Source organism: Tiliqua scincoides, chromosome 9, assembly GCF_035046505.1.
Source record: "Tiliqua scincoides isolate rTilSci1 chromosome 9, rTilSci1.hap2, whole genome shotgun sequence".
NCBI classification, from domain to species: domain Eukaryota; kingdom Metazoa; phylum Chordata; class Lepidosauria; order Squamata; family Scincidae; genus Tiliqua; species Tiliqua scincoides.
Window position 1 is genome coordinate 10,844,683 of NC_089829.1, and position 13,688 is coordinate 10,858,370.

General features: G+C 49.3%; 1 protein-coding gene across 1 annotated transcript in view; it reads left to right on the forward strand.

Annotated features, from left to right (window-relative positions):
* The window catches only part of NPHP4 (nephrocystin 4), a 156,310-nt gene that overhangs the window by 113,332 nt on the left and 29,290 nt on the right, over positions 1-13,688 (forward strand). The window contains exon 26 of the mRNA XM_066637431.1: positions 11,127-11,190. Within this exon, the coding sequence (XP_066493528.1) occupies positions 11,127-11,190 (64 nt within the window). The remainder of the gene's footprint in view (positions 1-11,126; positions 11,191-13,688) is intronic.

The window sequence follows — 13,688 nt, forward strand, 5'->3', positions numbered from 1 at the left end:
CGCTGAGGCTGCTGATTCTGAGCTAGTCACCAAGGCTGAGCTGCTCAGCTCTCTGCAGAAGCACCTGCTGCATCGAAGACGGAGAGATTTCCAAACGAGGCATCATGCGCTTCCCGAGCTGGTGCCACAGAGACGTCTAAATTATACCAGTCCGTCCTTAAATCCCATCAGCCGTGCTGCACGCGGTCATTAGCACAAGACAATGTTGTAATGCGGAAACATGGGCAATTAGGGGGACAGCAGGCCTGCCTTTTACAGGTATGGGAAATGAGATTGCAGGCAATAAAAAGTTACCAAGGCAGATAAAACCCAAAACGCGTGAAGGCTAAATGCCTTTGGTGGGAGGAGGAGGAGAATCAAGGCTAGCAGTGTGCTGAACGTTTGCTGAATGAAGACGGTGCCCTGGACAGAAATCGGTGCTCACCTCCCTTGCCCCAAAGGGAGGCCCACATGAGCAATGCTGTTGCTGCAGGCCATCGGCAATGTTCCTTGAAATGTATACAAGGACGTGCGGTTGTTCCAGCAACCCTGTTCCCATGCTCATGCGCTCCTTAGCCACATGTACGTACTGCCCCCCTCAGCACATAGGCAGTGTTTGTCTGCAGTGACACCCGCTGTGCTCAGGGAGAACTCCTTCCTGGAATCCAGAGTGCTGATTGTACTCCCTGTACACAATCCCTTGTGCTCCCTATGTGCTCCCTATGCACCAAGGAGTGCTTCCTATGTCTAGCATTTGTGGCTCTGCAAACACTGAGTGCGGGTGTGTGTGTGGAGAGGGGGGGTGGAAACAGGTTAAGAAGGGTTCATCAATACAATGGTGGTTGCCCAATACAGGGCAATCTAGGCTGGGTTGAGGCATGGGTGCATGTTTTTGTGTAGTTTAACATGGATGCATGTTTTGTGTGGTTTTGTGTGGTTTTTTTGTGTGTGGCTTTTTTATTTTCTTTTTTTGTTGCTGCTTTCATTCCCCCCTCCCCACCCCTTATATTCTCCTCTAAATTCAGCTCTCTCTCTCTCTCTCTCTCTCTCTCTCTCTCTCTCTCTCTCTGCTTCCTCCAAGTAGAAAGCAGAACATCTTGTCCCCAATATCCCCCCGCCCAGATGATTGATGTTGAGGAGCTGCTGACTCTAGTAGAACACACCTGTGGGCATCTTCTCAGCCATGCCTTGTATATCGCTGCTAGTGGTGATAATTAAATGCTACCTCCTGGTTTCTCTGAATATCTGTTGCAGGGGAGCAACCAAGGAGATGGATATCTGAGAGGGATGACACGACTGACGGCCCATTCCTATGGGGCCTTTATGGCAGTGGCTCTCATGTTCCACCAGCATAAAGGCCTCAGCAGCACTGCCAATAGTGCATCACGCCCAAGTGTATCGGAGCCACTGGCACAAACAGTTGGCAGCTCCATGTGCCCGCAACCAATTGACCCAGCCCACACCAGTGCAAGTAAGGTGCCAGTGGGGTCAGGGTGTGGGTGGTTCGGGGCATGGAAGAGGGAGGGCAGGAGGTGGTTTGGGGGTTGGAGGGGGTGGATCTCAGCAGCATGCGCCAAGATCCTATCCCTATTTTTCCAGTCCATCCTACCCCCTTCCCCTTCTTGAACTTAGCCCAGCAAAATAGCGACATGGTCTGAGGAGACCCATTGGTTATTAGGCAGCCTACCTGGAGGTAAGTAAATATATTTACTTACTTATGTTTGTTACTTTATTAGTTACTTTATATTTGTTATTTACTTACTTATGGATGGATGTTGGCAACCTTCAGTCTTGAAAGACTATGGTATCGCACTCTGAATGGTGGTTCTGGCACAGCGCCTAGTGTGGCTGAAAAGGCCAATTCGGGAGTGACAATCCCTTCCACACTGGGAGCAAGTGCAATCTGTCCCTGGTCTGTCTCCCTGGCTATGGGCCTTCCTTCTTTGCCTCCTTGCCTTAGTCTGTTGGCACCTGGAAAATACAGCATCCCTGCTGAAGTCCTAAAGTGCTGCAAAGAGATCACTGTCACTAAGCTGCATGAAATCCTCTGTCTCTGCTGGAGAGAAGGTGGAGTACCGCAAGACATGAGAGATGCAAACATCATCACGCTGTACAAGAACAAAGACGACGGGTGACTGCAACAACTACCGTGGCATCTCTCTCCTTAGCGTTGTAGGAAAGCTGTTTGCCCAAGTTGCACTAAAGAGGCTCCAGGTACTTGCAGAGAGCGTCTATCCAGAATCGTAGTGTGGATTCCGAGACAACAGGTCCACCACTGATATGGTATTCTCCCTTAGACAACTGCAGGAGAAATGCAGGGAACAATGACAGCCACTCTTAATAGCCTTTTAGATCTCACAAAGGCTTTCGACCTGATCAGCAGGGACGGCCTCTTCAAGATTCTCCCCAAGATCGGATGTCCACCCAGGCTCCTCGGCATCATCAGATCTTTCCACAAGGACATGAAGGGCACTGTTGTCTTTGATGGCTCCACATCAGACCCCTTTGACATCCGAAGCGGAGTGAAGCAGGGCTGTGTTCTTGCGCCAACCTTGTTTGGGATTTTCTTCACTGTCCTGCAGAAGCATGCCTTTGGAACTGCAACAGAAGGCATCTATCTCCGGACCAGATCAGACGGAAAGCTCTTCAACCTCTCCAGACTGAGAGCAAAGTCCAAAGTCCAGCTGAAATGTCTGCCTGACTTCCTCTTTGCCGATGATGCAGCTGTCACTACCCACTCTGCCAAAAATCTCCAGCAGCTCATGGATCATTTTAGCAAGGCCTGCCAAGATTTTGGACCGACGAACAGCCTTAAGAACACACAGGTCATGGCTCAGGATGTGGACTCACCTCTCTGCATTACAATCTCTGCGCATGAAGTGGAGGTTGTCCATGACTTTGTGTACCTTGGCTCAACGATCTCCGACACTCTTTCTCTCGATACCGAGCTAAACAAACGCATCGGTAAAGCAGCTACCACGTTTTCCAGACTCACAAAGAGAGCCTGGTCCAACAAGAAGCTGACGGAACATGCTTACATTTGTTTATGAATATATTTTACTTACCTCCTGGTCGGCTGCCTAATACACCAATGGGTGATACTCTCACCGGAAGTATTTTTACTCTTAACCTCTTGCTGGTTGTCCAATTCCCCCACACCATATCATGCACGCTCCATCAGCACGGCTGCATGGTGAGTAGTGGATAGGATTGGACCATGAGACATATAAAATTATGCATTGGATGGATGGAGTGGATAGAGTTCGTTCCCTTCTCGCACAACATCAGAACCAGGGAACAGTCACTCAAACTGAGTGGGAGCGTCAGACCTGACAAAAGAAACAATGTCTTTGCCCAGCGTCCCATTAATCTGTGGAACTCCTTGCCACCAGATGAGGTCTAGAGATCTTTCAAAAGGAATTGGACAGATTGATGAAGGAAATGTCCATTGCTGGTTACAAGTCATGATGAGTTTATGCAACCTCTGGGTTTTAGAGGTCACCTTTCTCTGAATGCCAGGTGCGAGGGAGTGGCAACAGGATACAGCTATCATTTTGTCTTGAGTGATCCCTGAGGCATCTGGTGGGTGAGATACAGGAAGCCAGCCTAGCTGAACCATTGGCCTGATCCAGCAGGGCTCTTCTTATGTTCTTATATTCTTATCTGTCTTTAGCTTGTGGCCTTGTGGCACTTAATGGACCACTGTGGGAAAGAGGATGCTCTGCTGGGTGGGAGGGCATTCCTTATGGTCTTGTTCAAGCAGGATGTGCTTGAAAGAATCTGACCACGATCCACACACCCCAATTTGCCCGCCTATAGGAAGTGAAGCTGCTTGACGCACACCTCCCTTTTCAACACATCCATTTGTTGAGCAAGGAGAAGCACTTGTTTTAATTATCTCTCTAATTCTGCAGGTTATTGCCAGTGTTAAGTACTGGATGAACACAGGCAGGTGTCTGCTTGCGTTAAGAGAACTGATGTGGAGTGACACAATGAACGTGGATATGGATTTGGTGCTTTGGGAGCTCCTGCCTGAATTGAGGGGGCTTCAGCTTTTTGAGTGCCCCTGATGCTTGCACTTCCAAATGAAGCCAACTAGTTAAGAGACCACTTTGCATTCATTTAGTTGTGGAGTGAAAAGGTTTACCTGACAGTACGTGTCTCAAATGGCTGAGAGTGGATGCATGCGCATGCCTGAATTAAGAGTGACGGCTGAGGTGTGAAGCTGTGTCCTGTTTCATGTTGTTTTGTTCTAAGCAAGGGTGGTGCTTTGGAAGGCTTTCCACATCCATCCAAAGCATGATCTCCACCTGGTCAGTGGGAGTTCCCTGTGCACTATAAGAGAGTGAGGAGGAGGTGCCATGGGATCTCCATTTCAGGGCATTTCCCCAGTGCACCATCAGAAAATGCCATGGTATCTCCATTTCAGGGCATTTTCCCAGGGCTCCTACCAATTCGGTACTGGCATTGCTGTGGTTCTCTTGTCCCAGAGGCCCTGGCACATGATATATTCCAGACACAATGAAGAAAAAAAGGTTTCTCAGGCTTTCAGATCTCCATCTCTGCAGCTTTTGCCATGAGTCCGGCATTGGTGTATAAGGGGGAGGGATAATGTGCAGCTCAGGAACAAACACACTGCTGGACACATTCATATCCATCACCCCTCCTCCAATTTCAGTGGCATCTCTACAGTGAGCTCCTGGCAAAACGAGATCCTTGTCGAGGGCCCAAAGCAAACTTGACCATAGTTGCTGGGAACTTGTCAGCATTCCAGCGTTTGGCTCAAAATGGATTTGTGCTTCTATGCACATTCGAGGCGGATGCTCGCAGATGTTCAAGCCTGCGTGAGAGCTCGATTTAGATGCTTGCAAAGGTTCCCAAGTGCTTGTGCCTTTCGTGAGCGATCACAATCAATGCTGCAAAACTGCCACCTCCTCTCCACAGTTCCCCTTCCCCCAAAGCAAAGTGCTGACCTCTGAGAATGGGGAAGACAGCAGTGGACACTTCCTGGACCTTAGCACCATTTGTTCAAATAATGCCCAGTGAAAAACAGATGTAATTTCTACCTGAGAGAAAGCTTCCTGGGGGCCTTTCCAGTGCCAATAGAACCACTTTCCCTCCAAGGATTCTGGGATCAGGAGCCAAAGTTTTCACCAAGATGCCCCCAGGATAAAATGACACTGGGGACCTGGGAGTGCCCTCAGCCATTGATTTCCCCAGCCCCCGAAGTGAGCACTTTGCTTTGGGGAAAGGGGAACTGCAGAGGCAAATTTTGCAGTAGTGGTGAGTTGATTTGACTGCCCACATCCCTGCCCACATCCCTGTGTGTCTCAGTACTGCATACCGGTGTCAGCAGCCCAACCAGACACGTTCAACGTCTTTGGAAGCGTCGCGTTCAGTCCGCTGACGGGAAAAGGCTTTTGCTGGCAAGACGAACCATGCCTCCAAATTGGGCTCTCTGTATTCCACACCAGTTGCGAAGGATGTCGTCTGACGGCGAGGCACTGGGTGTGATCCAGCGGAAAAAAGCCATTCCTGGCCCACGGAGGCCTTTCCATCCCGCACTTAAGAACTTTTATGGGTCGGTGGTGACATTTCCATTTTAATTTGCTAATTATTATTGGAGGAGCTGAGAAGCCGGCTTCGGATTTATGAGCTCTTCACAGGCTGTTGTGATCTATTTACAGCAGCAAAGCCCAAAAGAGAGTGAGACCCCCAGGGTATTTTAACTCTTAGGTGTGTCGAGGCACCTGTGGATAGATCACTGATGTGGGAGCAGGCGGTGCGGGTAGCAACAGCGCATGACTTCAGAAATTTGTGTTCTTCGCCGCACACTCCAACTGCCCCAATTTACCAGAGACTGTCCCTATTTTCAGGTTGCGCTCTCTGATAAATCACTGCCCTACTTTCCTCCCTGTTCTACTTGCACGCCATGTTCTCAGCATGCATGTTCTAGCCCTATGCAGACATCATTTCATGGTTTCAATGATCCACCCTTAGGAGCAAACTCCACCCTGGTGCCAACATACTCTGTAGCCTCTCTCCCTCATTTTCAAGCAGAAGTTGGACAATCACCTGGCAGAGATGCTTAGCAGTTGCCTGCCCTGGGCAGAGGGTTGACCTCTAAGGCACTGGTGTAGCTAGAAGGGGGGTGGTGCACTACGTTTTGCAGGGAGCCTCCCCGCAGCGTGTAAATGGCCCCTCCCCTTGAGAGCCATTCTCCTCCATTTTGCCTCCACCCTGCCCAAATGATTCCAAAAGGGAGGGGAGGGGAGGAGCCGCTTGCACGCTGAGCGGAGGCTCCCTGCAAAACTTAGTGCACCGCTCCCCTCTAGCTACGCCAGTGCTCTAAGGGGACACTCAACTTGATTCTACTGTGATTCCACATGTTGATCTTTCATCTTAGAACAAAAACAAGCCTCCTTCACCAGACTCCCCAAGTTGACTCCGGGGCCCACTCCATTGGAGTCTGGTGCCCTCTGGTGTGGACCTCCAGCAACGTCTCAGTGGTAGCAACTGGTGTTTCCTCTAAATCAGAGGTTCTCAAACTCACTTGTAGAGTTTGAGCTGTGATAAGTCTTTGCAGGGGCAGAGAGAGAGAGGGGCTTTTGTTTTTACTTATCCCAGTCTGCTCAGGCCTCCCTGGGGGTGTGGGGAGCCCCACGGAGCCCTCTACAGGGCTCTCTGCACCTCTGAACATTGAAAAGCTATGATTACAACCCACTTTCAGTTTCATGATCACAACCCTGAAGTGGGTTGCGATCACATTTTTTCAATGTACTGAGGCACAGGGAGCCCTGTAGAGGGTTCCGTGGGGCTCCATGCAACCCCAGGAGGCTGGCACAGACATAGGGTAAGTTTTTAAAAAGCCCCTCTGTCCCCAGTGGTGGTGCAATCCTGGGGATCGCACCACCACCACCACTGCCCCACCCCTTAAGGGGGCAGAGATAGAACTTCTTGGGCTGGTGGGCCACCACTGCTCTAAAGGAGCCACATTGGTGCACAGACCCCTTTGGCAGCTGTGTGGCATTGTGACTCATCTTGATGCCACCTCTGGACATTCAGCGATGATGTCACAACATTGCCAAGCTTCCGGGTTGCCGAGCTCTGGGCTGTGTGGAGCTCGGTCAAACAGGTATGTGCCTTCAAGGGAACACTGGTATTAATAAGGCAAAGGCTTTCTTGGACTCCCACCTTCCCAAATCAAATTAAGGAGCAGAGCAGGTAGTGTCCAGGACAGGGAAGGTGAAGCCCTACTTCCACCGTATGGTTTTTCAAACTGACAGCTGGCGGGATGGTGCTTAAAATCCTCAGAGGAGGGGAGGCACACGTGCGTATGTTTTTAAAAAACCTATATATCTGGAATGGCAGCTTCTCAAGGTTGTATCCTTAATTGTATGGCATATGTTCTGTGTGGTGTAGCTGCAGGTCATGGAGGGAGGGAGATCAGGAATTCCAGCTGACCTAAGTATGATGGTTTATTGATACTTGAGTCCAAAACTGCCTTGGAGAAACATAAGTCGATTTACAATGCTTCAAGCCTGAGAGGCGACTGAAACTCAGTTCCTCTTGCTTCAACTCCAATGCTCTAACCACTACCCCACACTCTGAACTCTTAGAAATTTAAGGGCTGTAGGGTCTGTGGCATCTTGAAATAAGATATAGGAATTAGTTTTGTGATCAAAGATGGAAGCTACAAGGAGGCCTCTCAAGTCAGGAGTATTACACATACACAGAAACATTCATTTTAAGTTTTAAGCTTTTGTTCAAATAAGTTTCTAGTCCATATGGAGGTCTGAGGAAATGCTTGAAGGCAATGCCCTCACCATGGACATCTTTAATGTCAATGGGTATTAATGGGATGTTAAAGGGACATCATCTCTATGTACTCAAAACGGGACGTAAAAAGGGATGTAAAATCATCTCTATGTACGTAAAACGGGAGCTGCCCATTGAACTGCCCAATGAACTTATTACCCCAAAGTTAATTAAAAAAAAGTTTTTGTCTGGTGTGCAGACAGCAAAGTGAAATATGGGCCATTTCCTGCCTGCTGCTTAGGCCTGCATTGGTGTTGATTTCCGCTCAATTTTTCTTGCCAACATTTGGCAATCACCAAGCCCCACCTGAGAAGTATCAGGGTTTGGGATGCACTGAACTTGCAACCCTATACAGAACCCTCTTGCAATACAGGCGTCCACCGCTTAACAACCTTCTGCTTAAGAACGGACTGAGTATATGATGGTGGTCAAAGCACAGCAAAGAGGCTCTTTATGAGGCCGTCAGGACTCCCACAGCCTGCAGCGGAGTATCTGTTTACTCAACAAAGAGGACCTTAATGCAAAGAAGAGGCAATCTATCTCTAGTAGCCTGTAAAGCCATCTAGTTTCTGGCAGGGAGTGACTGTTTACATAACAAAGGCACTAGATTGGACTGAATGTTCGCTTAACAAGCTAACCGCATAACAATGGAGATTGGAGAGCGTATCCCTGTTGTTAAGTGGCGCACACCTGAATTTGTTCCCGGGACTAGCAAGTCAGAAGAAATCTCTGGAGTGGGTGAGCCTGACGTATTGGCAGTTGGCACCTTGTGGTGTCTTGGCCAACAAAATCGCCCCTGTACCTTCAGGCTCTGTCTTACCCAGTGAACTCAGGAACCCCGAGCTGGAGGACACACCTGCTAGGTTCTAGATTAGTTTGCGGCCATCTGTGATCCAAGTGGGATCCTGACAAGCTCCACGCTCTCCAATGAGCGGCATCCGATCCCACTCTGCCCTCTGCACGTGTGCAGGGGAGCTGCCGGCTGGGATTAGCCATGTAACAAGTCACGTTCCCCACAAGCAGCCACGGCTGCGATTGCCGCATAAATGCAGCCCGCCAATATTACAAGCAAATATCCCAAGGAAGCATTATGCGGCATTAGCAAACGTTACATTAGCTTCATGCCAGGGGACAGCTGCCGAGACGAGCAGCCATTTCCCTTCAGAGGACGCGGAGCATTTTAAGCGAAAGGCATTTGCTTGGAAGTCGGGAGGAGATTAGCACCCCTCACGCGGCGTCTACGCTGCCATGCCAGCGCGGCTGCTGAGATGAATTTAGTCGCTTCCTTCGGGCTGTGATCAAAGTGCACCTTCTTGTTCTGGCAATTTTTCAGGAAAGGGCTGTACATTCTTCCACCATGTTCCGAGCGGCACCCACTCTAATGAGGCTTTGAACAGCTTCCTGGAGTGGCACTAGATGGGTGCCACCCTTGGACTGTGGCACACTGAAGATCACCTTTCCTTATTGGAAATCTATAATATTCGGGGCTTTTTGGGTTAGGAAAAAAAGGAAACTGAGGGCCCAATTCTATGTAAATCCCTCCCCACTAAAGCAGTCGTGCCAACAGAGCATGTACTTGATCCTGCATGGGGGGGCAGCCCAGAGATCTCCTCAAGGCACAGGAATGTACTCTTGGGCACACCTCTGCTGCCCCAATGGTCATCCTTGGATCTGTGCCAGCTCTTTTGCTGACACAAGTCTGAGGAGAGTAAGGGAGAGGGGAAGGGGTAGGGAATGGGTTTAGGATCAGGCCCAAGCTAGTGCTGCCGAGATCTGCCCTTCCCTCTCACATTCCTCCTCTGCCCACCCCTCCCTGCCCAGATACTTCTCCCCTCTCTTCCCTGTTCTCACCCCCTGCCACACACCCCCCCCCCGGCACTGCCTTATCTTCACTGCCGGAGGTAGCCGGCAGAAACAGTGTGCTTCCGGTCAGGGGACGCATTGCCCTATGCAGCGGTAGATCCAAAATAGCCACTGTATAGCCATTTGCAAGTGCTCTGCTGTTACAAAGGGTTGCCTAATCCCAGTTAGGGTCACAGCAAGTTCCACTGTCTCTCTAAGTCCCGCTGTGTTCAGTGTACATTTTCCCACCATGTTTTGGGTGGCACCAGCGGTTTCGGCCCAGGCTCAGTTCTTATCCGAAATGGTGGCGCCCACTCCGTGGTGCTCTGTGTCGAGCTGAAAAACAGATCCCCCTCCCTCTTTATCCGCCTCTCAAGTTTCACTCCTTTCGATACCTTGCTGCATCAGGGGAATTTCAATCATTCATTTGCAAATTGGCGCATGGCGCATGGGGCCTCGGCATCCACTTCCTTCTGCCGGTGGGTGTCTTTTCACCCAAACATCTCCAGTGCATGGATGAAGAGCTGCCAAAGTGCAACGCCGATGTGATCGTGGGCATGATTTATTTTTAATAATTTTTTTTTTAAAAATGATCGACTGCGGTTCTCCTGGCGGCAATCAAAGGAGTTTACAGCGTATAAACAAAATCAACACATTAAAACGACTGGATCAACAAACAAACAGACGTGTGCACAGTCAAAATAAGCACATCAGACTCTGCGCTGCCTACACCAAGCCAAATGCATGCTGAATGCTTTGCCTCTCCCTTCTATGATTCAACAGGCAGGCTGGTGAGCACACACCCCACCGCCCTACATCCCCCCGCTTCTGCAGTGCCCTCTTCCACTCCCAACACAATCCAACCAAATTTTGTTTTGGAGAAGCAGCTAGAAAGCGGAGGAGGCAGTGCAGGTGGGTAGCAAGGGCCACGATTCTGCTCTGATCACTCTCTTGGAAGGGGGTTAATCAGAATGAGATTCTAGCAACTGTCTATGACCTCCTCCTTTGGCCCCAGCACTGTTTGCTCCTGAAACAGCTGTCACACTGGAACCAGGGGTCATCCACCAAAATGGAATGTCGAGAGAGTTAGAACCGACAAATGATCATATTTCTTTAACCAGCGTGTAATTAGTCTGTGGAACTCCTTGCCACAGGATGTGGTGATGGCGCCTGGACGAGATGCCTTAAAAGGGGGAATGGACAGGTTGATGGAGCAAAAGACCATCACAGGTTACAAACAATAATGGTACGTGAAACGTCCTCGCTTTAGAAGTAGGTTACCTCAGAATGTCAGATGCAAGGGAGTGGCAACAGGATGCAGGTCTCTTGTTGTTTTGTGTGATCCCAGAGGCATCTGGTGGGATACAGGGAACTGAACTAGATGGGCCTTTGGCCTGATCCAGTGGGGCTCTTCTTAGGTTCGTAGGTGTTGGAAGGAAGTGGATTGCCGCTGTTTCAACTCCTCTGCTTGCTCTCCTTGTGAGCAGGAGAGCAAGGGGGTGCAGGATCCATGCAGCAGCAAGGTGTGCCACAAGCTTGTGGATGTGGCAGGTGAGTATCAGGCTCTCTCCTGTTATTTTGCTGCCTCCTGCAGCCTGCCACTCAAAATAGTGGCTTCACTGGTGGGCCAGCCCCCCATTTAAACATCTCCTAAAATACACCGCTTTGGACAGTAATCTGCACACCCTTGTGTGCTGCTTCTTGAGGGATTTCTCTCCTGAACCTCTCTCCCATGATGCCTCCCTCTCTTAACTTTGGACAAGGGACTGGCAATGAAGGGTGACCCCTACCCTACCAGAACAACCAGAGAGCCAATAAATGGTGGCAGTGAATAGCTGATTTGGGAATGCAAACATTCAATAAGAAGACAGCATTCAAAGACCAAAATTGCCATTATGGCAGTGGTCCCAACTTATCTGAGCCACGACATCCCCACAGTCTCTTCTTTCCAGCTCAGGCAGGCACCGCCATCTTGGATCTCATGACATTCAAGTTGGCGGTACCCAAGTCTTGCCAGATTTTGTGAGATCCACGATGGCAGCACCCAATTTCATGAGATTTGAGCACTGCCACCTTGGATCTCACAAGATCCAAGATGGGGGTGCCTGGGGGAAGAGGTAGGAAGAGCCATGGAGGACACCCCCCAGTGCCCCTGTGAGTGTGCCATGATGCCTTAAGGCATTGTGACGCACACTTTGGGAACCCCTGCATGAAGGTGTTTGCCTTCCTTTACTCAAGTTTAAATATCACCCCTCCACCCTCCATTTGCAACCATGACCCCAAGTGATGATCAGCTAACAGTTGCCTCACTTGTAACACCTTTGCTGGACTGTTGCTTCACCTAGCCGGCAACTGATAGACGGATGGCTGAACCGCTTCTCATTGGATCAATACCCTTCTTGGCAGTCTCACTGAGGGATTAAGTATTCATCTTATTGTGGCATGTTTTGACTGAGGGAATGCTGCAGCAGACGGTATCAAGGAAGGTGAGAGGAAATGCACACAGACTTGTGAACAGGGGTGAGGAACAAGTAGAAGATCTTAGTCAGATTCCAGACTGGGGTCAAATATCCTTTAAGCCCCAAACCCACCTTATTCAGCATTCCCATAGTAAACCCAAAGGCAGGGCAGGAAGTTACGAATGCTCCCCATTGCTTGCCCCATCTTCCGGTAGACTGACTCTGAAGTTGGATGTTCCGTTGAGCTCTCCTGATATACTTTTTCCTCCATGAGAAAGTCTAGAAGGAATTTGGGTGAAGAAGACAAAAAATGAGCTGGTGTTTCAGACTAGAGACTTGGCTGGTCCAGCATCTTCTTTCCCACAGTGGTCAACCAGATGCACCCAAGAAGGGTATGAAGTCACCACCAGTCCTTTCCTAGTGTCAATCAGAGTCCCCTTAGGATGGGTTCCTTCTCTTCTTTGTTGTCCCTACCAGCTCACTCTGGATTCAGGGGGAAGGAAATGAGGGTGGAGGAATAATAATAATAAACTTTATTTTTATCCCGCCCTTCTCCCCAAAGGGACCCAGGGCGACCCAGGAACAGTAGCAGATGATGGTGAAGAGACACAGATAGAGTTGGGTCAACTGAGAAGAGGACCATTGAGGTCCTCCCCCCCCCCCCAAAAAAAAAAGCAGGAGTAGGCACTGGACTTGGGTATAGTGTAATTTGGAGAGACCCTAGGCTATCCTATAAACTCATCTCATGTGTTTCTGGAATAAGAACTAGCAGAAAGATGGGTTGGGAATGACTACTGCTTTCACAGTCCATGATGGCCAATTGAAGATAACAGCAGGGGGTGTAGAGGTTCCATCTTCCCCATTTGCCTGCCACAAGAAATGTGTTGGGCTAGATCAGCATTTCTCAAATGGGACCCACTCAGTGGGTAGTGAGCCAATTTCAGGTGGGTCCCCATTCATTTCAATGTGTATTTTATTTTTAATATAAAGGCTTGGCGTTACCATGGTATGTAACTGCATGAATGGGCTACGATGTATATTGCACCCACTGTGCTTTGAACAGTGGTAGTCAATGGGACTTACTCCTGGGTGTGGTTTAGGATCGAAGCCTTTGGGATGCTTGGGGATTTTTCTAAAACAGATCAGCAACTGCTTGGCAGGGTTGGGAGAGTTCTTTATTTTAAACTTCTATTTATTGCAAACGTTTAATTTACTTACTTCATTACATTTGATTTTGTCACATGGGGGTATTAAAAACTTTCCTGCCTGATGATGTCACTTTCAGTTATGACATCATTTCCAAGTTCATGACATCACTTCCAGTGGGTCCTGACAGACTGTCATTCTGAAAAGTGGGTCCTGGTTCTAAATGTGTGAGAACCACTGGGCTGGAGAGTTCAGTAGCTCACAGGGATGACCTCACGCATCCAGTTAGCAAGTGCAAAGAGTAATTTTGTCTCCTCTTGGTGCTGAATGTGTAAAGGAGTGGAACGATAGACTCATCGAGTTGGAAGGCCTCACAAGGTCATCCAGTCCAACCCTCTGCCTGTAGCAGATAATCCTCGTAGTGCAACTCCAGCAGGTGCCTGT